General features: G+C 49.6%; 1 protein-coding gene across 1 annotated transcript in view; it reads left to right on the top strand.

Moving 5' to 3' along the window:
• Positions 1–22463, top strand: part of LOC140685649 (hexokinase-2-like) — a 48221-nt gene extending 25758 nt beyond the window's left edge. Inside the window, 16 exon segments of the mRNA XM_072937556.1 lie at positions 1767–1886; positions 2484–2579; positions 3575–3674; positions 3987–4170; positions 6343–6498; positions 7765–7998; positions 8939–9243; positions 10580–10728; positions 10988–11107; positions 14135–14230; positions 14685–14784; positions 14888–15071; positions 16709–16753; positions 16755–16856; positions 18215–18448; positions 20265–22463. Of these exon segments, the coding sequence (XP_072793657.1) occupies positions 1767–1886; positions 2484–2579; positions 3575–3674; positions 3987–4170; positions 6343–6498; positions 7765–7998; positions 8939–9243; positions 10580–10728; positions 10988–11107; positions 14135–14230; positions 14685–14784; positions 14888–15071; positions 16709–16753; positions 16755–16856; positions 18215–18448; positions 20265–20409 (2370 nt within the window). The 3' untranslated portion in view covers positions 20410–22463.
• Positions 22464–26184: the final 3721 nt, after the last annotated feature.

The following is a 26184-nucleotide window of genomic DNA, read 5'->3' as shown; positions in this document are numbered from 1 at the left end:
TAATTAATGCCTCTTCACTGCCTCTTTTCTTTCTGCCTCCCCCTGTTGGTAGTGCAGTTGGAAAGAGCAGTGATCGGGGCTGAGTAGGGGGAACCATTTGGCTCCCCGCCCCCCACCTCTGATGATTGGCCTTATCTCTTTGCGCAGCTTCTGCAACTCCCTTATTTTTTGGATAAGATCTACTGTACTAAAAAAAAAAATTAAAGTTAAGGAAGAAAAGATCTATTGTATTAAAGACCATTTTGACTAGAGAACCAGGAAGAGGATGCTGGCAATTTGTTTAACTCTATTATAAATTTTGTCTCTGATCGGCTTCCAAACAGAAGAGTAGAACTTGCTGAATATCTATCTAGAAATCCTATTTACATATTAAAAGACTTGACCTCTGCTCCAGGGAGCTGGCACCGGTGCTTTGGGGGTCTTCTCAGTGAGAGAACCCTGACATTGCCCAGCCTTTGCTCTTGAGAATGTTTTGGTTTGGAGATTGAGCGTTTCAGCATCAGCTGAGGTTAATTTTGCACGTGGTCCAACAAATGGCCAGGACTGATGCAGGAAGTTCAGTTACCGCCGGCCGCCTTCTAGATGGCGGTGGCCTCGTCTTCCCCGATCCCTCCCACTGAGCATACCCGAGACATCTGGGGAGCCAGTGCACCTCTCAACCATTTCTGATTCAGCAGGTTTTCGTTTGGGCCGTAGAATTTGCCTTTAGAACATGGTGATGCTGCAGTGGACCACATTTTGGGAAGCCCTGATTTAGTGGAAACTTTCTTGCTTCTGCCTGGAGAGAAAAACGAATGTTGTCCTTGTTAACCTCCCTTGGTTTCTCGATTTTGCCATCTGGTCAACCTGGCCCTTGGAATCTGCTCAGTCTCTTTGACTTTTGCTTCCTTTTTGTACCAGAATGCTCCTGCTCTCAGCCTCTGCGTGTCTGGAGTGGTCACCAACTTCTCTTTGGGAATGCTGAGTGGGCAAGAAGAAAGCCACGGGACTGTGGGCTTTGTGGGGTAATTGTGACTACAGCTTTTTTTTTAGGTTTAAGGTTTTCCCCAGGAGCTTTTGGTCCTGCTTAGAATAGTCACAGGTGGGAGGCTGTCCATCCCCCAAACCCTATTTATTCTTCAGCGCCCTTTATGGACTCACTGGATATTCCATGTTGAAGTCAGAAAAACAACGATAACTTCTTTGAATTGTCCCCAGGAAATTAGTTTTCTAGAATGGAGGAAAAATATAAAAGTTACTTATTTTTGTGAAGTTCGTTTATAGAATGCCAACAGAGAATGTCCCGTCCCCTCCCCCAGTCACACAAGACAAGGAGGCTAAAACACTTCTTGGCAGTGAGATGGGCTGCCCTTTCTGGTAAGACAGTCAGCTGTGCACCCATGTCAAGGGAGGTTCTGACAGAGCCACCAAAGGATGTTCTGTTCCCAGGGCCTGCGATGACCGTCTGATTGGCTTTGGCTGTGATTTCCCCTGCCTCATCGGATTATTTTGATGGTGGTTTGGATAAAGGCCTTAAGTAGCAGGCAGTATTTAATAATCATTAGCTGGTGTTAAGTCCTTATATGTATTAACTCACTTAATCCTTTTGGGAGCTCATGGGCATGTACAGTTATCACCCCCATTTCACAGATGAACAAATTAAAGCCTCAGAAGGAATGCATATCCTGCACACATTCAGCTAGTTCCTTTCTGAGCCGAAAGTCCCCGCTCTTAATCTCTCTACCGTTCTGCCTCCCTGCTCATCTTCCTGTGTTGTGTGCCCTTAGCTGTTTGACCACATTGCTGAATGCCTGGCTAACTTCATGGAGAAGCTACAGATCAAAGACAAGAAGCTCCCTTTGGGTTTTACCTTCTCATTTCCCTGCATCCAAACAAAACTAGACGAGGTAAGATGAATTCTTCAGACACTTTTGTTGCTGCATTCTTTGGGCTGGGAGGAAGGACTGGGAAGAACTCTCAGCCACCTGCTACTGTGGTGTAGGGGGTGGCTCTGATGGATGCTGTGGACAACGTTTGAGTATTGCTGGGTGCATGTGTGTAGGTGTGTGTTGGGGGGATGCTAAAGAGGCACCAGAGAAGGGGGGTCTTTATCACTCTCCCCTCAAATGACAATGTGCAACCCCACATACATTGCACATTACCCTTATTCCTCTTAGGGAAACAGGAATGAGAAGTGCGTCAGGGGCGCCTTTGTTCTGAAGTGCTGTGATAAGGACCCTTGACAGTTAAGGATGTTTGGAAACGAGCATCTTATTTTGGCAGCTCAGTAGCCTGCTGCTTCCACTTCTCAGGGCAGTAAATCATTCATTTAATCTCTTTTCTTGGTCTTTGACCGAGTTTCTCCTTCCTAGGCTAGACAGGAAGCAATACACAAATTCAGTCATGACCTGTTTAGCCTCATGGCAGAGGGGTCCTAATGATGGTTGTTAGAGGGGCGTGGCCTGAGTTTTGTGTGGAATCAATATTCCTTGTTCCTTTTCCAGAGTTTCCTGGTTTCGTGGACCAAGGGGTTCAAGTCCAGTGGTGTGGAAGGGAAAGATGTGGTCACTCTGATCCGGAAGGCCATCCAGAGAAGAGGGGTGAGTGGTGGCAGCAGAGATGGGCAGACAGGAGCTTGGGGACTGGAAGCTCTTTTCATTCTTTGGGGCCCACTCTGAAGTCTTTCCCTCTCTGCCCTCAAATCAGCATGAGAATCTTTTGTGATTCTTTTTTTTTTTTTAACTTGTTTTTCGTTGGGGGAGGTCATGAGGTTTATTTATTTATTTAAAAAAATACATATTTTTTAACAGAGGTACTGGGGACTGAACCCAGGACCTTGTACATGCTAAGCACACGCTCTACTCCACTGAACTATCCCCTCCCCCTTTTGTGATTCTTAAGGAGAGGTCTTCTTTTCTCCTCTGCTATTTTTACCCAATAATCTTATCTTTTTTTTTCTTTTTTTCTTCCAGTTTTATTGAGATACAGCTCTGTGTAAGTTTAAGGTGTGCTGCAGAATGACATACCTATATTGACAGAGTTAGCACCCCGGTGACCTCCGGGTCACTGATCAGATGCCTTTGGGGCCTTCAGATTAGCATGATGGATAACGAGTCTTAGCCTTGGTGCAAGAAGAACCCTTTAGCTCTTAACCTGAATGAGACTTGAATGTCATTTTCAAACAAGAAAGTGGGGGTGCTATTGGTATGAGGGTGGAATGGGGCAGAGAAAGGACATGATACAGGTCTTGTCACACAAGACCTTCTGGGAAGGAGGGAGGGAGGGATAGAGAGAAAGAAAAGAAGAAAGAGAATGAGAGGAAGTCAAGGATGACAAGACGGGCTCTTCCCAGCACAGGGATGCTGTGTGCTGGACTGCTCTAGGTCCTCCGTGGTGAGGACAAGCAGGTGGGAAGCGAGATGCTGCTGGTAGACGGGCTCTGGACCTGATTTCCAGCTCTAACCTTCTTTGGCTTTGAGTAGGGTCAGTGAGGGCAGCCCTGCGCACTTGAGCTGTGTGTCTTCCCGTGCTCTGTCTTCACGTCTGTAACCTTTCTGTGACGGTGAAAGACAGAGCCCCTCTTTTATCCCTGCAGGACTTTGATATCGACATTGTGGCCGTGGTGAACGACACAGTGGGGACCATGATGACCTGTGGTTACGACGACCAGAACTGCGAGATCGGTCTCATTGTGGGTGCGTGAGCACTGGGTGTGAGGGCCAGTGCTGGCCCGTGGGTGTGGGTTGGGGTGGGCTGGAGACGGAGGAGGGATCCAAGGCCTGGGTGTTCCTCGGTAATTCATATTAGAAGCTAATGATGCAGTCACTTTGGAGGGCTGAGCCAGGACTTGTGGAGTTGGGGGTGGTGCTGGGTTGGACCGTGTTGGGATGCCCCAGGAGTCTGCACCGAGGACCACCAGCGCCCCTAGGCAGTCTCAGGACAGTGGTACAAGATGGGCACTGGGGGCTGGGGGAGGACGGTGCTGAGCAGTCCCCTGTGTCATCCAGGCACGGGCAGCAACGCCTGCTACATGGAGGAGATGCGCCACATCGACACGGTGGAGGGCGACGAGGGGCAGATGTGCATCAACATGGAGTGGGGGGCCTTTGGGGATGATGGCGCGCTGGACGACATCCACACCGAGTTTGACCAGGAGATCGACATGGGCTCTCTGAACCCCGGGAAGCAGCTGTGAGCAGGCCCCCCGCGGGCGGCGGGCTTGGGGGTGGCTCAGGAGCTGAGGTGGAGGGTGGTTCTCGGCTTCACTTTATATGTAGTCTTATAGCACCACCCCTCCCCCCAAAGTTGCCAAGGCACCTGCGCCCTGGTTGCAGGAATGTCGTGCAGGCGGACAGACTGGATTATAGGTAATGATTTGGCTGCATCTCTCAGAGCTGTCATTTTAGGAGGTCGTAGTCTACTACGTGTGTGGCCCTGCTCTTTCATGCCGCCTTCCGTTTATGAGTTGCCCATAGAAACAGTCTGTGCTCCAAGTAAGAAAAGTCACGTTGAGATGGCCAAGATTAGGCGTCTGAATGCTCCTTTCAAAGCTCCCACCCCCGTCACTGCCCGGACGATGGGGCTGTGACCGTTGGCTCCTAAGCACTGGCTGAGGCTCTGACTCAGACCCCTGGCAGGGCTGCCTGTGAGCTAGGCCAGGTCCCAGGGGCCCCAGGGCCTCCCGACCCAGCAGGAGACAGACCCAAGGCCTGTGGAAAAGTTGGTTTTAAGGAGCCCCTTTGGCCACCTTCTCTGGACCTGTGGTCCAGCCTGGGCCCTGGAGTGGACTGGAGGAGGGACCGTAGCATTTTGGACCCTGAATGTTACATTCTCCAGCCTGGTCAGAGTTGGTTATTAGTTACTTTTGACTCTTACAAGACATTATCTCACTCTCACAGACGTTTGCCCAATGTCCTTACTAAAGATCCTGAAACAGGGGTTGCTGTAAGCTCTGAAGGCAGTTACAAAATGTTTTGAGCAATCAGGCCCTCTCTGGTCTTACTGGTGCTGCGACTGTTGCAGAGAACCTTTTACCACTGATCCCCACTTAGAGGGGAAACTCTATCCCTATAAACCAGCTTTGTAAAAAAGAACCCTTTTCTTTATGGGGGGAAGGGGCTTTCCTTGCTTCCTGAAAGCATAGTTTATTTAAGTCACAAGCTTCTCTCACACGTGGAAATGTTAGCCCATTTACTTGGAACTTCCCTAGGCGACTGGCTGTGCTGGCCATGGCTAGTGAGAAATTTTATGGACTGAAAAGCTGCTCAAAGCAAAGCAAAGCAAGAAATACGCTGGGAGGATATATACCAATGTGTCAGCTGTCCCTGAAGTTGGGCTGAGTGGGAACTTTTCTTCACTCTTTATATGTTTCTAGATAAATATTTTCCAAGCCTTGACTGAAACAAAGAATGTTTTAAAAAACAAAAAAATAAAAATATAAACACATACATATATACATACATAGCAAAGTGAAATAAGAGTTTTTACTAGCCACACTGCAGAGCCCCACTGGCCCCCTCCCCTCGGTCTCATAGAACCAACTGCTCTGGGAGAAGGTGCAAAAGCAGACACACGAATTCTCACTGTTGAAGCGGGGCAGTGTGCCCGTGCTGGTGCGTAGACGTTGCAAACAAACCTTCTGCTCGAGCACTTGGTCAGTTGTGCACTTAGCTCCCAGCCTTCGGTCTTGAGCAGGTCGCTTCCTGAGGGTCCGGCCTCCCCTCTTGTATTTCACACCTGGTGACACTGGAATCCCTTCCACACCCCTGTCTGGGCCTCCTCCCTGAAGGCTGGTGTGTTAGTGTCCAGAAGCCCGACTGCCTTCTCTCTCCAGGACCCTTGGTATCTTTCTAAGATACCAAGAAAGAGCCTTTTTGGCTAGAAAGAATTGTGAGGATTTGCTTTCTCCTGTTTCATAGTCTGAGCCAGTGTCTTCTAAAGAAAACAGTGTCACCTAGTGTTGACAAAAATAAATTACCCAGCTGCCCTCTCAGCTATTTGTCACCTGCCTGCTTGGAAGCTTCCAGCCTGCCTCAGATTGCCAAGACCATTTAAGGTCCTTCTCACCTGCCCGACCTGCCCACCTACCTTTGCGCCATTCTCCTCCCGTCCCAGGTTTTCACAGTTTTCTCAGGAATCCACAAGTGGCCTGTGAAGGGAAGGGCTATGTGAGGTGATAAGTTGCTGGGCCTGGGCCTCAGATTTAATCAGATCATCCCCCCACCCTGTAAATAAATATTGAGGTTCTACATAAGATTTCCTTTTTTTTTCTTAAATTGACGTACAGTCAGTTACAATGTGTCAGTTTCTGATGTTCAGCACAGTGTCCCAGGAATGCATATATATATGTGTATCTCCCTGCAGATTTGAGAAGATGATCAGTGGAATGTATATGGGGGAGCTGGTGAGGCTTATTCTAGTGAAGATGGCCAAGGAGGAGCTGCTTTTTGGGGGGAAGCTCAGCCCTGAACTCCTCGCCACAGGCCACTTTGAGACCAAGGATGTTTCAGATATTGAAGGGTAAGCTGTGGGCCCTTCTCTGTTCACTGGGTCTTCAGAAGCGCCCTGGGCAGGCAGTCTGGGGAGTGAGGAAGAGGCACCCTTCAAATGTGGATGACGGGAGGGTCTTACCCGGCGTGGGCCATGGTGGGCCTACGGCTCGACGTCACTTGCCGGGTAGTCTCCACGCTCGTCTGTGTTGAACGTGCTGCCTACCAAAGTGACTCGGGGTCCCTGGGGACACCCGGCCCCCATGCAGGGACCTGTGGTTTTGCACCTGTCTTCCTGCCTGGCAGAGGGGCCTCAGCTTAGTGCTAGAGGCGCCCAGTGGGCCTCTTAACTGCTCCCTTGCATCTACTTCCTTTCCCTCTTCCCGAAGCTCTGACATTTCATTCCCTATTGGCGAGTTTCAAAAAGGGCTCTGTCCTGACCCCCTGCTTCATGACAGAAAAATCGGTCCTTGGACGACACTGAGATGGACCCATTTAGTTCTAAAAGGTAGAGCTGAGGCCTGCATTTTCACAGAGCAGCAGGCGTGGGTGTGAAGATGGCCTGATTTTTTTGTTTTTCAATTAACAATATCCAAAGAGCTGGGCCGAGTTTCCTCTCCCTGAGACCTTCCACTTGTCGCTTGAGGAGGCTTTGTTGTTTCAGGGACCAGATGGTGGAGAGGAGGTGATTCTGGTGCTCAGGGGAGCAGTGAGACCGTTCCAGTGACTAAGTAGAATTCTTGAAGGAACTGTGCCTCCTTGTAAAGCTCAGAGGGGATAAAAGGAGTCATATTTGTGAGGCACTCAGTTCCACTAAGAAGAGTGCCCTTTCTCACCGTCTTTAGACACAACTTAAAGCAGTGATGACTCTGTTGTGATGTGTAACAGACTCTGATTACTTTATAGAGAGGAAATGGGGTGGGCTGCTCAGCTCAGTGGGCATCATTCCCTCTGACCTGAGCACAAGTGAGCTCACACACAACTTGGTGTTTCAAGCCCCAAGAAAAGGGCCTTGTCCCTACATAGTACGTGCGTGAGAAAAGTTAGGAGCATCCGGAGCAAGGGGCACCGGAAGTACTCTGTGTGCATGTGTGTGTCTGGGAGAGCAGCTTGGCTTGTGTTTCCCCTCCTCCTGGTTCAGCCCCCTCAAGGTGCAGGCAGAGCAGTGAGGTGGGCGTCTGCCCTCACCGGGGAAGGGCGTCTGCTGCCGCTGTGGGCCTTCCCTGCCAGCCTGCATGGCCCCCTCCCCCTGGCCACAGCGGGCGGCACCTGCCCACGTGCTGTCTCTGTTTCCCAGGGAGAAGGATGGCATCCAGAAGGCCCGCGAGATCCTGATGCGGCTGGGCCTGGACCCGACCCAGGAGGACTGCGTGGCCACTCACCGGGTCTGCCAGATCGTGTCCACACGCTCGGCCAGCCTGTGTGCAGCCACGCTGGAGGCCGTGCTGCGGCACATCAAGGAGAACAAAGACACGGAGCGGCTGCGCTCCACCATCGGGGTGGACGGCTCTGTCTACAAGAAGCACCCACAGTGAGCCGGCATGCCGGGGCCGCCAGTGACAGAGCTCTCAGGGCGGGGGGAGACTTGCCAGTCTGGACTCCCTGGAAACTCTGTTTTGCATTGTGGGCTGGTGGAGATGGACCACAGCGTTGAGGTTCTTGGTAGAAGAAAAGTTCCCAGCTGGGTAGGTGGGGGCTGGGAGTGCATCGTCCTTGGTGTGGGTGGAGGCGATTTCTGAAGGCTGCCAATGACCAGGGGTCTACTCAAAGCTCTCCTGGTATTTGGGATCACTTTCTGCCACCCTCTTTTTTTTTTATTCACTTGGCTATTGAGGTAATCCTGCTCTACGCTCCACGTTTTGATCCTTTGGTCATAAGGGCTAGAATATTCAAATTTCAGCTGGGACCTGCAGGATATCTCTCTTGTGCCCATTTACCGTCCCATCATTTTCACCTCGCATGAGTGCCCCATCAGTGGGCCTCCATTAGCTGAAGGTTGGTGCAGAAGGTCTCAGCCCTTCCATTCCCTGGTCTCCTCATCCAGTGCTTCAGAAACTTTAGGGGCCAAAGTCAAGAAGAGCGTTTCGACTTTTTCCTTTCTGGGCCTTTCCTCGGCAGCATCCAATGAAATGAGCAATGAAACGTGAACAATAGTTGGTGTCAGAATCACCTGGTTTCCCTGGGCTGCCCCATCAAAGAACCACTAAGTTGGACAGAGGGGCTGTGGCCTGTGGGAACGGGGGGAGGTCTTCCGTGACTGCACGCAGGAGATAGTGGCTTCCCAGAAGGGGCTTTTCCTTTTAGCTGGGTGGCCGCAGTTGAATATCTGAGCTTTTAGACAGTCACCCCTTACTCAGGAAAGAAGATAGGGAAAGGATGTTAGGGTACCACTGTGGGCTGAGGCGGTGAGGTACGGCCCCAACCATTTGTACCACTGACCCTAACTGTGGACACTGCTTCTGTGACTGTAGTTTTGCCAAGCGTCTTCACAAGACCGTACGGCGCCTGGTGCCTGACTGTGACATCCGCTTCCTCCGCTCTGAGGATGGCAGCGGCAAGGGGGCTGCCATGGTGACAGCAGTGGCCTACCGGCTGGCCGATCAGCACCGAGCCCGCCAGAAGACCCTGGAGTCTCTGAAGCTGAGCCGCGAGCAGCTGCTGGAGGTCAAGAGGAGGATGAAGGAAGAAATGGAGCGAGGTCTGAGCAAGGAGACTCATGCTGTTGCCCCCGTCAAGATGCTGCCCACCTACGTGTGTGCCACCCCTGATGGCACAGGTATGTGGCGGGGCAGCCACCCGGCTCACCACGGTGGGCCTCTGTCCTGATGCTGAACACTCCGGGAGGACTCCCTGAGCCTCAGCGCTGGGTGCTTGGACCAGACAGTTAAACATGGTTTTTCGGCTCTAGTCCTGGGAAATTCTAATGACCAGTGAGCTCAACCAAGGCATTCCTCTGCTAAAATCTGAACAGTACTAATATGTAAATACTTCATGAATGCTTCCTCTGTGTCAAACACGTCTCTAAGCAGCTTACACATATTAATTCATTTAATCTTCACCTGTTAATAGAGATTGGTAGTTAATTTGGTTTGCTAATGAGCTATGAATATTTTGCACAAAACTTAGGCACCAAGAAATTAAGAAACCTCTTCACACAGCTGGGAGATGGCAGAGCTGGGATTCAAAGCCAGGAATTTTGGTTCCAGGGTCAAGGGTTGGCAAATTAAAGTCCAGGGGCTAAATCTGGCCCACTGCCTATTGTTTTAAATAAAGTTTTATTAGTACATAGCCAAGTCCATTGCATAAGTATGGCCTTTGTGGCTGCTTTGTGCTGCCATGGCAAAGTTGTATGATTGCAACAGACAATTGCTCACAAGGCCCAAGATGGTTACTGCTCAGCCCTTTACAGGAAAAGATGGCTGACTCCTTACTGTAAGTCTTGCAATCCAAGTAATGGAGGTCTTTTTCCAATTCAGAAAAATGACTCTTGAGCAGGCCAGTGTAGCTCGGCTGGTCCAGGTTTCAGAACTGGAGACTGGGGCTTGGTCCTGGCTCTACCCAATCCTGGCTGTGTGGCCCTGAGCCAGTGACTGACTCCATACAGCTCAGCCAGGCCTTGCTCTGCCATCAGAGGGGAATGCAGCGCCTCCCTCTGAGGGTTGCATAGAGCCTGTGTGTGAGGCACGTAGTGCATTGTGACTGTCCTGCAAAGGAGGGTTTCCCCATTCAGAAAGATTTTCCTTCAGTTCCCGTTAAAGAGCTGGACTCTGCTGTTGCTTCTGTATTCTAGACCCTAACAGAAGGCGGCCTCTGATTTAGCACAGATTGTGCGTTTGGATATTTTTGAGTTACTGTGTCACCATTTCCTTCCTGTGTTCTGGGGCTTTTGGGGACTCCTGAGGTCCCTCCACTTGACATCATTCGAGAACCACTAAAGAGCCCGCGGGTCTCTGGTCCCCGGGGGGCCTTACTGTCTTTACCGTTAGGTGGCGCTCGCAGACCCCGCCCCGGGGCTGCCCAGGGCCGCCGGGGAGAGCTCCCCGTGAGGGGACGGTGCTTTAGACGGTCGCTGTCTGGCCCCAGTGCATCATCTTCCTGGGCTTATTTTCCAGAGAAAGGTGACTTCCTGGCCTTGGACCTGGGAGGCACCAACTTCCGAGTCCTGCTGGTGCGCGTGCGGAATGGGAAGCGGCGCGGAGTGGAGATGCACAACAAGATCTACTCCATCCCGCAGGAGGTCATGCACGGCACAGGGGACGAGGTGAGGCGGCGGCACCGCGGGTGGGGGCCCCCGGGGACACCCCCTTCTCGCCAGGGAGGACAGTGCTTTCTCTGCTCCCCCGTGTTCCCAGGGAGGGCTCGGCCGGCCAGGGCCCTGGGCTGGCCTTTACTGAGGTTTGCATGTGCCGAGCTAGCGTACCTCCTTGGTGGAGACCCCAGACTGGTCGTGCTCAGGGGGCAGCCTGCCCAGGTGGGGGCGCCCCTCGTCCCCCCCATCAGAGCCCGACTTTCCCTTGCAGCTCTTTGACCACATTGTCCAGTGCATTGCCGACTTCCTGGAGTACATGGGCATGAAGGGCGTGTCCCTGCCTCTGGGGTTCACCTTCTCCTTCCCCTGCCAGCAGAACAGCCTGGACGAGGTAAGATGCCTTCCTGGAGGGTCTCCTATGGGCTGTCCTGACTCTGATGGGCCAGAGTGTGGGGCGGGGGAGAAGGCTGAGCTGAGAGGAAAGGAAGGAGGGCGTGAGTGACTGGTCCTGGGGGAGGGATGGGAATAGGTAAGTCAGAGCCGGTGGGGGTGGGTCAAGTAGGGAGCAGTCTTTGGGATGATGATGATGATGCTAATCAAAATATTCACAACTGTCATCTTTTAAGCCCTTTATTCTAGGCTTCTCATGTATCTCATTTAACCCTCACAGCAACCATACAAGGTAGTTGTTTTTATACCCATTTTGCAGAAAGGAAAACAAGGTCTTCAGAAATGCCGGGTTTCTTGCACCAGGTCATAGAGCATGGGAGCGGCCAAGCCGTGATTTCATTCTGGTTTCCTGACACCTGAGCCCAGGCTGTCAGTTAGCGCTCAGCTGCTCCTGGGGCCCCTGCTTTGGGCTCAGGACATTTCCCTCCATCTCCTGTTGTTTGCATGCCCTGGTGTTTCTCTAGTCTCACCTTTGCTTTTCATTCCCTGTCAGCTGCCTTGGCTGGATGAAGCAGATGGTAAAGATCTGGTGCTCCCACATGTGCTGGACGTGGTGTGTTGAAGTTAGGATGGCTGGATAGGCAATGCTGAGACTCGCTCAGGGTGGCTGAGTGGTATGTCAGAGATCAGAATACTATTATTTAAGCATTTGTTCCTCTGTGTCTTGATCAGTGTTACAGAAGCTTGGTACAAGGGGACATATGCCACGGGTGGAGTTGTCGGGGTACAGGAGGTGCTAAAGTTCCTGCTTTAGGTGCTTACAAACAAACTGGACGGATGAAGCAAGCTCAGAACTGTACGAGCTGCTCTTTGGAACGTGGCACCAGCAGGGCGATGAAGCCCTGAGGGTGACGCAAATCTGAGCACATACCCGGAGGGCACGAGGAACACTTGGTCAGAAGAATGAGTTGCTGGGGAAGGCAGGCAGGCAGGCCTGGCAGTGTGGAGGCCACGTAGGTGGGAACCGTCCCAGGTAAAGTGGGCTTGGAGCAGTGATGAGGAAAGGCCTGCATTTCCCACGGGGTCCCCGGAACAGCGAGCCTTAATTACATCAGTCAGCTGAGTTTTGTAGATACCTCGCACCCCTCCCCTCTGAGAGTTAAATTCGCCACGTGCACTAGTACAGGGAAGGTTTGAGAAGTCCTGCCTTAAACACCCCACCTACTCCAGTATCTCCCAACATCTGTTAGCATTTGCCCGGTGTTACTAGTCTGGATGGCTTTTAGCTTGTCCACCTTTGTCTCAGTGTGTTACTCTTTTCGGTGTCAAGGCATTGGATTTTCAAAGCCTTCTCTTTTGCATCCATTTGCCGAAAGGAATTATCAAACATGTGGATAAGGACTGTAGGGATATTTAATGAAACACTACTTATTACAATAGCCGTTAGAAACAAACCTAATGGTTACAACAGGTGGGAAATAGTTAAACCATGAGTCATTCACTGCCCTGTATCAGTGACTGGTTTTTTGGAAGAAATTTCAATGATTTGGGAAGAGTCATCGGTGGAAAGACTAAAACATATTTTTAAGAGAAGTATAATCTTTTTAATATAGAAACATACAAAAAATGCGATTAAAGGAAAGATAAAAACATAACATTCTAGTGTATATGCTTCTCGATTTTTCCTACTGAAACATTTTTGACAGACACGATCTTAATTTTCAAGCATAGCAATGTGTATATATGTGTTTATACATTTATCTGGTGACTCTCAGACATGTTAACTGTTTCTGTTTGTGCCTGAGTTGTAAACTTCCAGGTCATTGTATTGGCTTTTATTCTATAATGTTCTAAGTTTCTGTAAGGAGCACGTGTTCAGTCTAGAATTGTGAAAATTAAGAGCAAATGAAGCAGAAATAGGGGTTCCGTCTGTTGTTCTGTCTGTAAGCTGGGTTCTGCCCTGGTGAGATCACCCTGCTGATGGGAAAACCAGCAGGGGCCGAGGTCCAAAGGCCTCAAGCTGCCTGGACGAGCTGGTGGCGCCGGGCAGCTCTCCGCAGCTGCTGGGGCCTCTGCCTGCCTTAATTATTAAGGACCACCTGCAACAGTGTTATTCGAACATTCTGTAAACTTCAAAGTGCCAAGTTCAAAATTTCATCAGAGATGTGAAGCTAATCTGTAGACAAGAAAATTAGGTGGCGGTCAGCACACGGTCGTTTGGATACAGGTGTGTAAACCAGGTTACCGCTGAGATTGTACTTTGTTTTTTGGAGTCTCCTGAGATCTGAACACAGCGTGACACATACAGGTTGACTGGCGATGCGAAACTTCTGGGCATGAAATGCCGCATTCGAAGAAGCCATGATGCATCTGCTCCTGGAAGGCTCTGTGACCCAGCAAAATGTACTTGCTTGCTTGCTTCCTACCAGAGTTGGAAAATTAAGAGACACAAATCGACCCTTCAGTAGAGGGACAGGGCAAATCGCCTATCCCAGTGAAGGAAACGGGCGTACAGAACTTTGTTCCCTGGCAGGGGCAATTGTGTGGTGCTTGCGAGCCCATCCTTTGGAAGTGGCGGGCCCGGGGGCGCATCCTCCTCGCCTCCAGGCTGCAGGCCTTGGGCAGGTTACTCCAGAGCCACAGTTACCTGTAAAATGTGCATGATAATGATGAGTATTTCCCGAGGTTGCCGTGAGGATTCAGTGACGTACACATATGATATGCTTAGCCCAGTACCTGGTACATAGTAGGCGCTCTGTAATCCTAGTAGGGGAAACAGGTTTAGGATCATCTGTGGGCGAGATGATTGGTTATTTTGGTGGGAGGTAATCTGGATTTTTTAAATTTGTTTTTAATGGAGGTACTGGGGATTGAACCCAGAACCTCGTGCATGCTAGGGAGATGATTGGTTATTCAAGGGCACCTGTCTAACCTGTGAGGTTGAGAAACAGAGGCACAGCTAGGCCCCTGGGAATGACCCAAGGGCCCTTCTTGCTCCCCTCATCCCTGTCCACGTGTGATTTTTTAGAGCATCCTCCTCAAGTGGACTAAAGGCTTCAAGGCGTCCGGCTGCGAGGGCGAGGACGTGGTCACGCTGCTGAAGGAAGCCATCCACCGGCGGGAGGTGGGAGAGGCGTGGCAGGAGGCCTGAAGTGGTCTGTGTGTTCCCAAACTGGGGGAGGTGCTGAGTGTGGTTGCTTTGGTCAGAGGCAGGATCAGGAGCATCAGCTTAGTCCCCCAGCAGTTCATGAGCATCCATTGTGAGCAAGCCCTGGATCTGGAAATGACCGCAGCAAGTTCTGGGTCCATAAACAAAGCCATGGGCTGATGTCGGGTGCTATTGAGCTGTGAAGGAAAATGAAGTTGGGTGAAGACACAGCGAGTGGGCTGGGGAGGGACACTCTTGTAAACAGCATATCCAGGGGAAGGTCTCTGAGGAGGTGAGCCTGAATGAAAAGAGAAAATGAGCCCTGCCATATAAGATAAGTTTTATACACATTTAAATCTCCCTTGCGAATGTCCGAAGGGAGAGTATTGTGGTTCATCTGGGGACTGGGGGTCTGCTGTCGCCTGCTCAGGAGTTTGACCTGGATGTGGTCGCTGTGGTGAATGACACGGTTGGGACGATGATGACCTGTGGCTATGAAGACCCTCACTGTGAAGTTGGCCTCATCGTTGGTAAGGACCCGGGCTGTCCTTCCCTTGTGGGGGACACACAGCCCAGGCTGGGTGGGAGGCCGGTGCTGAGCGAGGCCCTGACGGATGTCACTGCGGTCGGCAGGCACGGGCAGCAACGCCTGCTACATGGAGGAGATGCGGAATGTGGAGCTGGTGGAAGGGGACGAGGGGCGGATGTGCGTCAACATGGAGTGGGGGGCCTTCGGGGACAATGGCTGCCTCGATGACTTCCGCACAGAGTTTGATGCGGCTGTGGATGAGCTGTCCCTCAACCCGGGCAAACAGAGGTAGGCACCCAGCTGCCCATGGGCCCTGGTGTGTTGATCCGGGAACTGGGATTAGTGGTGAGCGATCAGACCCTCTACACAGCAAAGCCCAGGACACTCGTTCTCTTGTGACGTTAATAGAAGAGATCTCTTTGGAAAGGGCTTCTTGTCAAGTACATCTAGAAAGTTCTGGGTTAAGTCCTTTTCCCCCTGCTGGACTTTGATGTTCTTGAAGTCCATCGGGGAAAACAGATCACAACGATTCTGTTACAGCGGGCATTTCGTATAGGGAATTTGGGATTTAGAGGGATGCTGCGGAGCACAGACGCCAGCACATGGAAGAGCAGCACCCACCCCGAGGGCGGGGAGGACAGGCAGGGGAGAGTGTTAAAACCTATTTCTGGGACTTGCGGGAGAACCGACAGCTGGACCACCTGCTGTCATCAGAGGGAGGAAGCATTGCTGGGCTGAGGCAGACCAGAGCAGGAAGCAGACGGGAGCAGCTCTCTTTCTCCTCCGTCCATCCACCAAGAATGTAGCGCCGTCTACTGTCTAAATGGACAAGGAACCAGCCCCAGCGTCACAGAGCCCCTAGGACCGGCGTGGGGGTGGGGCTCTGAGCTGAGGGACGTGGTGTTAAGATCCAGCACACATCCCATGAGCAAGAGGTTGCATGTAGTGTTTCCTAACTGGATTAACCAGGGACCAGAGTTCTGCAGAGCCTTCTTTGCAAAATATTTCTCTGTAGTAGAGGTCACAGACACAGAGAAATGCCTCCAGGGGTTAGGCAGGAAGCATTAATGAAAGAGACTGGAACGAGACAGATTGAGTGGTGGTTTTTTTTTTAAAATTGAGTTATAGTCAGTTTACAGTGTTATGTCAAGTTCCGGTGCACAGCACAATGTTTCAGTCACATGAATATACTTGTGCTCATTTCCATATTCTTTTTCACCATGAGCAACCACAAGATCTTGTATATATTTCCCTGTGCTGTGCAGTATAAACTTGTTTATCTGTTCTGCATATGCCTGTCAGTATCCACCAACCTCGAACTCCCAGTCTGCCCCCTCCCACCCCGCTCTCCCCGGCAACCACATGTTTTTATTCTACGTCTGTGGGTCTGTTTCTGTTGATGGGGTCTTGATTGAAACTGGGAACGTTGACTTTTTTGAAAAGTCACTGTGCAGAGCCAGAAGACCCTCAACTCACTGAGTAGCCATGTTTAGTTCTCGTGGCCAGGATGGGGGGGTTGGGGGGCTTCAGCTGGCACTGGCTTCCTGAGTGATAGCTGCTTAGGTCGAAGAGAAAGCATGCTAAATTCTCAGCAACGTTAGGGATTGAGACACCGCATCCTAGCCTTCTGGAAGTGTGGGGGTTGGATGTGCATTCCTTCTTGAGGAGTCTTGGAAGGGTCATGAACCCACAAGGTGGGGTCAGTCTCAGGGAACCTCGTGGACCTCAGTCTGTGCATCAGGCAGTATGTGTGGACACCAGGAATCCTGCCCCAGTGAGTCAAGTGGCGTTTCCTTTCCCACCAAGGGAAATCTGTCTGCCCTCCACCTTCTAATGCAGTGGGGAGGGGACCGAGCTGGTTTATCTCAGCACATCCTACCTACCACCTTCCTCCTTAACCTCCATGAACATTACCCTCACTGCAGGTTTGAGAAAATGATCAGTGGCATGTACTTGGGCGAGATTGTTCGTCATTGATTTCACCAAGCGTGGGCTGCTCTTCCGTGGCCGCATCTCAGAGCGACTCAAGACAAGGGGAATCTTTGAAACCAAGTTCCTGTCTCAGATTGAGAGGTGAGAATTTAGGGCCTGGAATAGGGCGGGGCCACTTACCTCCTCCTTTTCACAGACTGGCGAGCTGAAGGATTTCCACAGCTCAGGTAGGATCAGGGTGTGGCTTACTTAAAGGCCAGTTTAGTAGCTAACACATTCCATAGTGCCGTTTTAAAGCACTTTATGGACAGTTGGCATTTTAAGCGAAAATATATAATATTCTTTTGAAAAACCACGTGAAGCTGGCATGTGCCTGTGCAAAGCAGTATTGTTGGGTTTTAGACCAATTTCAAAGGCAGAAAGAAAGAGAGCTGCCCATAGAATGTAGACTGGGATGCACAGAGGAAGGTAATCCACTAAAGCACTTATGCTCGGCGCGAAGGTCCTTCTTAACTGCTGGCTCCAGTAACAAGGCAATCAGGATTAAGTCAGGCAATACAGAAACCTGTTTTGTGGCAGCTCATTAGAGCAAAGCCTGCTTCCTCCAGTCTAATGGTGGGAAAGTCTGCTCCAAATTAGAATGCTGAATTTCAGAGCCTTTTAAAAGTTGATACTGTGTTATTACTCTCAGGCATATAGAAAAATGGGAACTGGATGGCCCACTGAGTGGGGACCGAGGGTATCTGCACTAGTGAATAGGCAAAGTATGTTCTGGCTTGCACGTCTTGTTTCTTTTCTCCTTGGAGTGTCATTTGCACTTCGTGCACATGGAGATTTCAGACCACCCCAGCTGGGAGAGCAGAAGTAGAACAGGGGTCTGATGGCGGTTGGTGATGCTTCCAACAATGAGAGCCTGGAGAGGAAAGGGCTTTGCAGCTGAAAACTTGTCACCTGTGAGCATCATCCCTGCCTTTACCATTTCCAAGCAAGTGGAACACATGGACAGTGAATGTCCTCTTGTTTTGAATGTCAGATTTTTTTTTTTTGGTGGGGAGTGATAATTAGGTTTGTTTATTTATTTTTAGAGGAGGTGCTGGGGATTGAACCAAGGACCTTGTGCAGGCTAAGCACGCGCTCTACTGCTTGAGCTGTGCCCTCCCTGCCTTGAGTGTCAGTTTTGTAGCAGCAGTGGGTTACGTTGCTTGGACAGAGTGGCACAGGGAGCTGTTTCTTTGTGTTCCTGTCCATGTGGGCCAGTAGTTCCTGAACTGAGTTTAAGAACAGGAGCCATTGAGGGGAGGTTATAGGTCAAGTGGTAGAGCACATGCTTAGCATGCAGTGGGTTCAATCCCCAGTACCTCCTCTACAAATAAACCAGATTGCCTCCCCCACTAAAAAAATAAATAAAAATAAAAGAACAGGACCCACCTCTCAGGGTTGGTGGGCCATCCGGCCTTCTTGGTACATGCCTGACCACTCGCTGTCTCCCCCCGCCCCAGTGACTGCCTGGCCCTGCTGCAGGTCCACGCCATCCTGCACCACCTGGGGCTCGAGAGCACCTGTGATGACAGCATCATTGTCAAGGAGGTGTGCACCGTGGTGGCACGGCGGGCAGCCCAGCTCTGTGGTGCCGGCATGGCTGCTGTGGTGGACAAAATACGAGAAAACCGTGGGCTGGACACCCTCAAAGTGACTGTGGGCGTGGACGGGACCCTCTACAAGCTACATCCTCAGTGAGTGCCTGATGTCCACTCCTCCTGCCCATCTGTCTCCCTCCAGCTCTCCATTCTTTCCTTACTGTTTTCTCTCTCTCTCTCTCTCTATTTGATGGTGAATTATCAGGCATTCCGAAGAGTGTATATAATGTCTATATTATAGTTTAAAGATTAATGACCAGAAGTAGGGCTGGGTTTCGCCACCCGGCTTGGAAGCCCCTGCAAGCCCCTCCCAGCTGCAGCCTTCACATCCACAGAATCACATCCCTCACCAGGAGAAAGTGCCATGGTGACTAAGGCCCTTGCTTTCACCACCCCCACCCCCCATATATCTATGTATGCATCCACATTGTTTAGTTTTACTTAATTTCGGACTTACAGGGGAATCATATGGCACCTTCCCTTTTGTGAGTGGCTCTTCTCACACAGCACTCACGGTTTTGAGATGCATCCACATTTGTTTTTTTTTTTATTTAAATTTTATTTATTTTTTAAAATTTTGTTGGGGGGCAGGTAATTGAGCTTATTTTTTTTAATATTTTTATTTATTTCTTATTTTTAAATTGAGGTATAGTCAGCTTACTATGTGGGAAGGCTTATTTATTTTTAATGGAGGAACTGGGGATTGAACCCAGGACCTTGTGCATGCTAGGCATGCACTCTACCACTGAGCTACACCCTCCCCCTTTTGTTCACGTGTTGTCTATGACTGTTGTCAACTATAATAGCAGAGTAGTTGCAGCGGACCATAAGACCCACCAAGTTCAAAGTATTTTATTTTCTGACCTTTTGTAGAAGTTTGCCACACTCACCCCCTGTATGGAAATACTGAATTCTCTTTTCTTTTCACTGTTCCCTATCTGTCTCCATCTCTTCCCCTTTGTCTCCTCTCATCACTATTTCTCTTCTCTTTTCTTCCCTCACCTACGTATGTTTTGAATAAATTATTTTAAACTCAGGAAGTTCCTCAGTCCTCCTCTGGAAGCTTCTCAGCTACAGGTTGAAAGGACAGAGCTGTGCCCCTTGCCTGGGCAGTGCGCAGGGCGGAGAGACTCATCGACTGGATGGTTACCTGCTGTCACCATGATTGTTACAGGGAGTTGAGGAACTTGCCCAGAGTCTACACAGCTTGAGTGAAAGGAGTGGGCCTTGAGAAGTTCCAAGTTTCTCTTGCTGATCAGTGTCGTGAAAATAAGAACCTGAGTCCCGCATGAGGGTCAGGAGGCAGGCGGAAGTCCCGCCACCAGCGCTGGTGCTTGGCGTTGGGAACCTCTGTCCCCAGCTTTGCAGCTGGCGAGGAGCAGCTTGACCCTGCTGTGGTGGGACAGATGCTGAATGATCTTTCTCTAGTCCCATATCAGGGAGAGTGTGAGACCCCTGTAAACTCCCAAGAGCACCTCTCTTAAGTCTGCGCCTTTTGCCTTTGATGACATTTTGGGTTAGACATGGGTCTGATGTCAGTCAGTACCTCTGGGAAGTAGACTGTCACATGTGTGGGGCGTAGCCCTCCGCTCCAGAGTTGACAAACAGGTTATACACTTCTGCCAAGGCATGCTTGGGGCACCCACAAGTATTAAACTACTCTTTCACTACTTAGTTTTAAGAGCAGAGCTTGCCAGAATCTCAGACTTTTGTGCTAGAGTTGAATCTTGCCTTCCCGCCCGCCCACTGTGACATAGAATTTGGATAAGTTGCTGGTCTCTCCAAGCCTCAGATTTCTGAAACACAATACCTAGTTTCCAGGATCACTTCTTAGGGTCCCATCTCTGAGGACATAAACCAATCATGAATAAGGTTTTTTTTCCCCCCTCTGTCTTTCTCCCAACTTTTCCAGCTTTGCCAAAGTCATGCACGAGACGGTGAAGGACCTGGCTCCAAAGTGTGACGTGTCCTTCCTGGAGTCAGAGGACGGCAGCGGGAAGGGGGCGGCTCTCATCACTGCTGTGGCCTGCCGCATCCGGGAGGCTGGGCAGCGGTAGAGCCGCTGAAGTTGGAAGGACTTCCTCTGGTTTCCCCTCTTTCCTGCCTTAAATTGTAAGATGCCACCCCCTGTGTCAGAGATGGACCCCTTGGCTCTTCCTTGGCAGAGAGGACCTTACTGAACTAAGTTTTGTCTCTGTCAACTCAGCCGTAGAGTTTGGTGCCCAAGCATTGCCCCTCCCAAGATAAATGCAATTTGAAGTTAGGATTTATTCACAGTCTTCACAACCATTACCACTGGTTCTTTTAAAACTTGAAAAAAAAAGAAAAGAAATTGACCAGTAGTAATCCCCTGGCCAAATTCCATGTCGCTGTATCATCCTACCGGATGGGGACACTAATGACAAGATGCGGTTGCTTCACCTTGGAGCCTGCGCGTGACATTTCCAGGTGGAGAGCATCGTCCAGCAAGAAGGCTGATGCTGTTCCTCCTCCCAGGGACCTGGGGGGTCTCCACCAACTCCAGCCGGATTCTCCCACAGGCAGACCATTGCAGGGAGGAGAGGTGGCAAGGGAGGGGAAACCCACGGGTAGCCATGCGGCAGCCCCTCTTCAACCTCATCTACAAGCATTTGCCCAGTGGGTACCGGTGGATGCTGTTCCCGAACTAAAGCATCCTGAGTCTGAGCGAACAAAACCAAAGCCAGGAATTGACGCATACCATGAGTGGGCTTGTCATCACATCTCCTCGTGGGGTCGCAAGTCATCCATCAGCATTGGATCTTTGGCAGAGGGTCTGTTAAAAAAAAATTTTGTTTTTCCTGCAGAAGTGGAAACACTGTATTTTCATTTTAATTTATATTTGAAATGTATTTAGTTCATGAAGTACATCTGTTCCTTTATCCTGACACTGTACGTACCCGATCGGTTGTATGTAATGTATTTATACGTCAATTTGGTATGTATATAAATCCACAGGATCTCAGACTCAGCCTCATTAGTAGATCAGTGTAGTTTAAAGGGTGGAAGATGAAGATACTGACTGGTTACTAGAAATACCTCATTCACTTGCCAGAAGAGAAGAAAGCCTCTTTGAGGTGAGTGAATGGTCAAGCAGCTGTCCCCACCTCGTCCTCTCCCTGCGGAGTCAGCAGCTTGGAAGGAGGCTGGGGCTATGGACTGAAGAAACCACACCACCTGGCTGCTCCGGCAAGAGTTTCCTGGAGCCGTATTACCCTCCCTAACAAGATAAAGGAAGCCACCAAACACATGGAAACAATGTCCAATTGTTGCTAGCAAACCAAAACAATTCAACAGTCAAACCAACAAACAAAACCTCAGGGGCAACACTGCTGGATTTGTGTGCCCTCCTGGCAAATTTCACCTCGGATTTGTTTTGTAAATGTTGTGCAAGAGGTGTTGTCCACAGACCTCCCTAGGCTGAGCTGTTTTAACAAGGATTTCAGACTCCTTTGAGGGGCAGGGAGAGGGACATTAAAACCTTTCTTACTCTGCTTTGAGAGCGCGGTTCATTCTGAATCTGAAAGCCCACTTCTGCCCTAAAATATGCACACACATTACACCTGAATACTTCGCAGTAAAGAGGGAATGGCCTTGTAACCCTGTTGAGTAGGATACCAGGTTCAAAATCGAAAGATGGAACTGCATAACGCAGTAGCACCCAGTTTTTGCACATTTATCAAACTTGTCCTGAGAACAGTGTCTAGATTTGTGTGTCACTAAGGGATGCCCAAGAAACAGAGATGAACTTAAACTTGAAAATTAGGCACCGTCTATGAACTTGTACATTTTTAAAAGGTAGAGCTGTGTGTGTGTATGTGTGTGTTTTGCTATTTAAGATGTGCTGTTGGTTTTCCAAAAAGGAATGCTGGAAAATGCATTTTGAATGTTTGTGTTCTCACTTAGGTGACAGTTCCTTGCAGATGCTGCTTTGCCCATGTCAGTCTTTGCCTGGAAATGTGCTCAATGGCAGATCATCTCAAATCTTCGAGCACTCGGTTTAGTGAAGACCTTGTTGTGTACAGTAAAGAACTAGTTGAATTAACTGTGTGATGTTAACTATTATTAATAAATTTTAACATTTTTCAAAATACTCAGTGTGTGATTCATGAGCATTTTCAAAAGTGTAGTCATCTTTTGAGCATATTAGCACTTTCTGGCCCATCTGAGTAGTTGATGAGTGTCTTGATTTTGACTGTATGTGCTTGATAGGCGTGTGGCCAAGATGTCGTCTTGACTTCAGATATTTCTTACTCCAGAAACTCAGTCCCAATGGAAGTGGGAGATAAGCAACTTTTCTAGGCCGCCTTTGAGCCCCTAAACCTCAAACATGAAGCCCCTAAACTGAAGCACCATGAGTGGCCCAGCAGTCTGCTGCTAAAGCAGCTCAGCTGAGATGTAGCAGAACCCTCAGGGACTCTGGCTAGTCTCTGTGGGCATGTGTGATTCGCATTCAGAATATAAAGCCCTTACATGAACATCTGAAAAACACCTCTGTCCTCTCCTTGCCAGTCTTTCAAACCCTCTCCCTAATAAGCAAAATACAAACCTGGGAAATAAACTCACAAATCCCCTGTGATGCTCACTGACATTGACATGGCCCTGCTTGACAATAACTGAGGGAAGAGACAGATCAAGGCTACTAGGATGCTGACGATAGCCAGGATGCAAAATCCTGCCTTGCTAGTTGGTGAAGGAAAGGACGTTTAAATTAGATCCCATTGGGGGATCCCATAGGGAGAGGTATAGCTCAGTGGTAGAGTGTACACTTAGCATGCATGAGCTCTTGGGTTCAATCCCCAGTACCTCCACTAAATAAATAAACAAACAAATAAATAATCAAACCAAATTACCTCTCCCACAAACGAAAAGTGTCCTCTTTAAAAATAAATAAATTAGATCATGTTTTTCTGACTTACTGTTTCTGAGACTGTTAGCAGATAAAGACCCCAAATTGGAAAGCCCACCAAATGTGTGGGTCCTTGCCTGCCGATTGAGAAAGAATTCTCGATAGAGGCAGAGCAACAAAGTGAAAAAAAAAAAAAGCTTCTTTATTGCTCAGAGAGAGAAGGGAAAAAAGGCGGAAAAGAAGAAAGAAAGAAAACACTGAAGCAGGTAGCCTGTTGAGACAGCTCTGGCCCGGGATCGGCCTGTGGGGTCTGACTGCAAGGCTCTGCCATCTTTATCTTTATTCTGCTGGAGCCGATCACCTGTTACTGGCTCTTTCCTCCCATGGGGCTCAGCCCCAAAGCAGAAACTCGGCAGGACAAAAGACAACAAGGAAAGAGGGGTACCGGGGTATGTCTTTGGGATTAATGCAGCAGTTGGGAAACAAAATGTCTTGTTGTATGGCTATGTCCTTGGAATCAAGGAGCCAGATGTGGGACAAGAGGAAAAACTTGTGATTTTTGGTTTTTTTTTAACAGTCTGGCACTTTCTCTCCCTTGTTAATCAGCCAGTGTCAGTAAGCCTGCTTAATCATCTCTCTCAAGATTATGGCAACATTCTCATATACTGTTGGTGGAAATGCAAATGGTACAATCATTTAGGAGGGAAATACATGTTCTGTGTGTATTTGATATCCCTAATCAAATACATGTTTTGTGTAATTTTCTAGAGATTTGTGCAGATAATACATCTAGTTGGATTCAGATGTACAAAAAAAAAAAAGTCCAGTTGGAGATCAAGATTTAGCTTTAAGGGTATTGGCTACTGTCTGACTTATAATAACAGGACAGAAACTCCATACAATGGGTCTGTCTATCGCAGGCCAAGGTCTGGTTATGAAGACAAATCTCTAGTTATTTCAAACAGATTTTAACACAGGGACTTGGTTATATTCTTGGTGATGGAAGAGCTGAGAAGTCCCACAGTATGGAGAAGCATCTCAGAGATTAGCCACGTCAAAAGAAGCCACTTCAGTCCCCCTGGCTGGGCCAGAGCCCAAAAGCCGGGGAGGAGGTGCAGAAGCTGGAACCACAGAGCTGGGGTGAGGAGTGGTTAGAAATACCCTGGCTTCTGCCTCCAACCCTCTCATTTTCTGCAGTGTCTCCCATTACAGAAGAGTATGGGGGCCCAGCCCATTCTCTAGTGGCTCCCGCTCAGATTTCTCTGGGACTCGGGTACCCTCGCTAAGCCCTGGGGGGCCAGCAGGCTGCTCAGGACAACTTCGGCAGCACCGCCCTCCCTAGGGCCTTGCTGCCCCACTGTAATAGCAAAGAACAAATCTGACTGCAGATTCGATCTGTTCCTTTGGCTTTAACCCTGTGCCCTGTTTCCTGGGCTTAGTCCTGCTCGTTCCGCAGCTTTTGTAAAACAGTGTCGCAGAACGAGTTTGGACTCGCTAACACCGTCACAAAGCCTTGGGAAAGAGCTGCTTTCCTCTCTTCTCACTGAGCTCCCAGGGGATGTAGACCCTTAAGTCCACATAGACTAAATACTGGACAAGATACTCAGAAGGGAGTTTTTTCACTGTAGACTTTAAAACGGTTTCCTGCTCTCGGAGGCCCTGAAAGTGTTTAGGATGCCCGTGCTCACAGGTTTCCCTCGGGCTGACCCTGCCCAACTCCCAGCTCTTCCGTGGGGCTCCTCACCACGGGGCAAGCTGTTCCCTCCAAACGAGCGGGCAGTCTGCATGTGACTCAGCACGACCCTGTGGGGCCTTCCGGGGTCAGACCCCGCCCCCATATCCTTTGCTTTAGCTCCTCCCTGAAGTACCCTGATAATTGTACCTCATGTGTATTTCCTGAGTTTTTCAGATGCTTAAAACCACCACCAGAGGGAAGAAATGAATTACCTGATGGCTGGGCGCATGCGGCCCCCAGACCTGCTGGTGCGTAGGGGTTGATGGTGCTGACCACCCTGTTACTTCAACATCAACCAGTCAGAACTGTGCAGGAGCTGACCCTGTAACCTGTGACCCCACCCCCTTACTTGGCCTTTAATATACTTTGCTGAACCCTTCGAGGAGTTTGGGGTTTTCTTGGGCATAAGCCCCCTCGTCCTGCAATAAACCTTTTTTCAGCTCCAAGCTCATGTTTCGGTTTGGCCTCACGGTGCGGCGGGCACGTGAACTTGCCTTCAGTGATGTGCACCCAGGTTGCTTCCAGCTTGGAAATAGATTTTCCAGCCTCTGTCACCCTGTCTCACCTTTCACTTCCTTTGTCGTTGCTTTGTTTTCTGTGGTTTGGGCCTCAGGGGCAGAAGACTAGATTACACACACTCCTCCTCAATTCAGGGCATTTTCTAGTCTTTGCAAGGACTTCTCTTGGTTTTTAGTATTCGTGTTGCCTTTTATCCTCTTTCCCATTCTCCACTCAACAAGAGGCAACCATCTTATCGTGCTGATGTGCAAATTATTTGTACGTCTTTGTGAAGCATACACTGTTTCGTGTGTATGCTTTTTTTAATTTACAAAATGCTACTGGCTAAAAGTCACTTTTTGGTTTTTTAAAAAAAGACTCATGAATGGTGCCGTTATGCACATCTGATTCATTACTTCTAGTTAATGCATAAATATCCTTGTGTGCATGCACTCTGTTTTCCTACCCGTGGTCCTGATACAGGAAAAATGAATGTGGGGCGAGAGGGTGGCTGTGCCCCAGGTCTCAGTTGAGTCCCTGGGGCGCACCCCGCCAAGTGTGGGTCCTTGGCTTCACATAGGAAAGAATTCAAGAGCCAGCCACTGTTGAGTAAAGGCAGACTTATTTATAGAGATGCATACTCCATAGACAGAGTGCAGGCCCTTTTAGAAGGCCAGAGAAAGGCCACGAGGTGTGGGGGTTGGGTGCTTAAAGTAAAAGTAGGTACACACG

Source organism: Vicugna pacos, chromosome 15 (assembly GCF_048564905.1).
Source record: "Vicugna pacos chromosome 15, VicPac4, whole genome shotgun sequence".
Lineage (NCBI taxonomy): Eukaryota > Metazoa > Chordata > Mammalia > Artiodactyla > Camelidae > Vicugna > Vicugna pacos.
The sequence above is the reverse complement of the archived record's forward strand: the minus strand, read 5'-3'. Positions and strand labels throughout refer to the sequence as shown.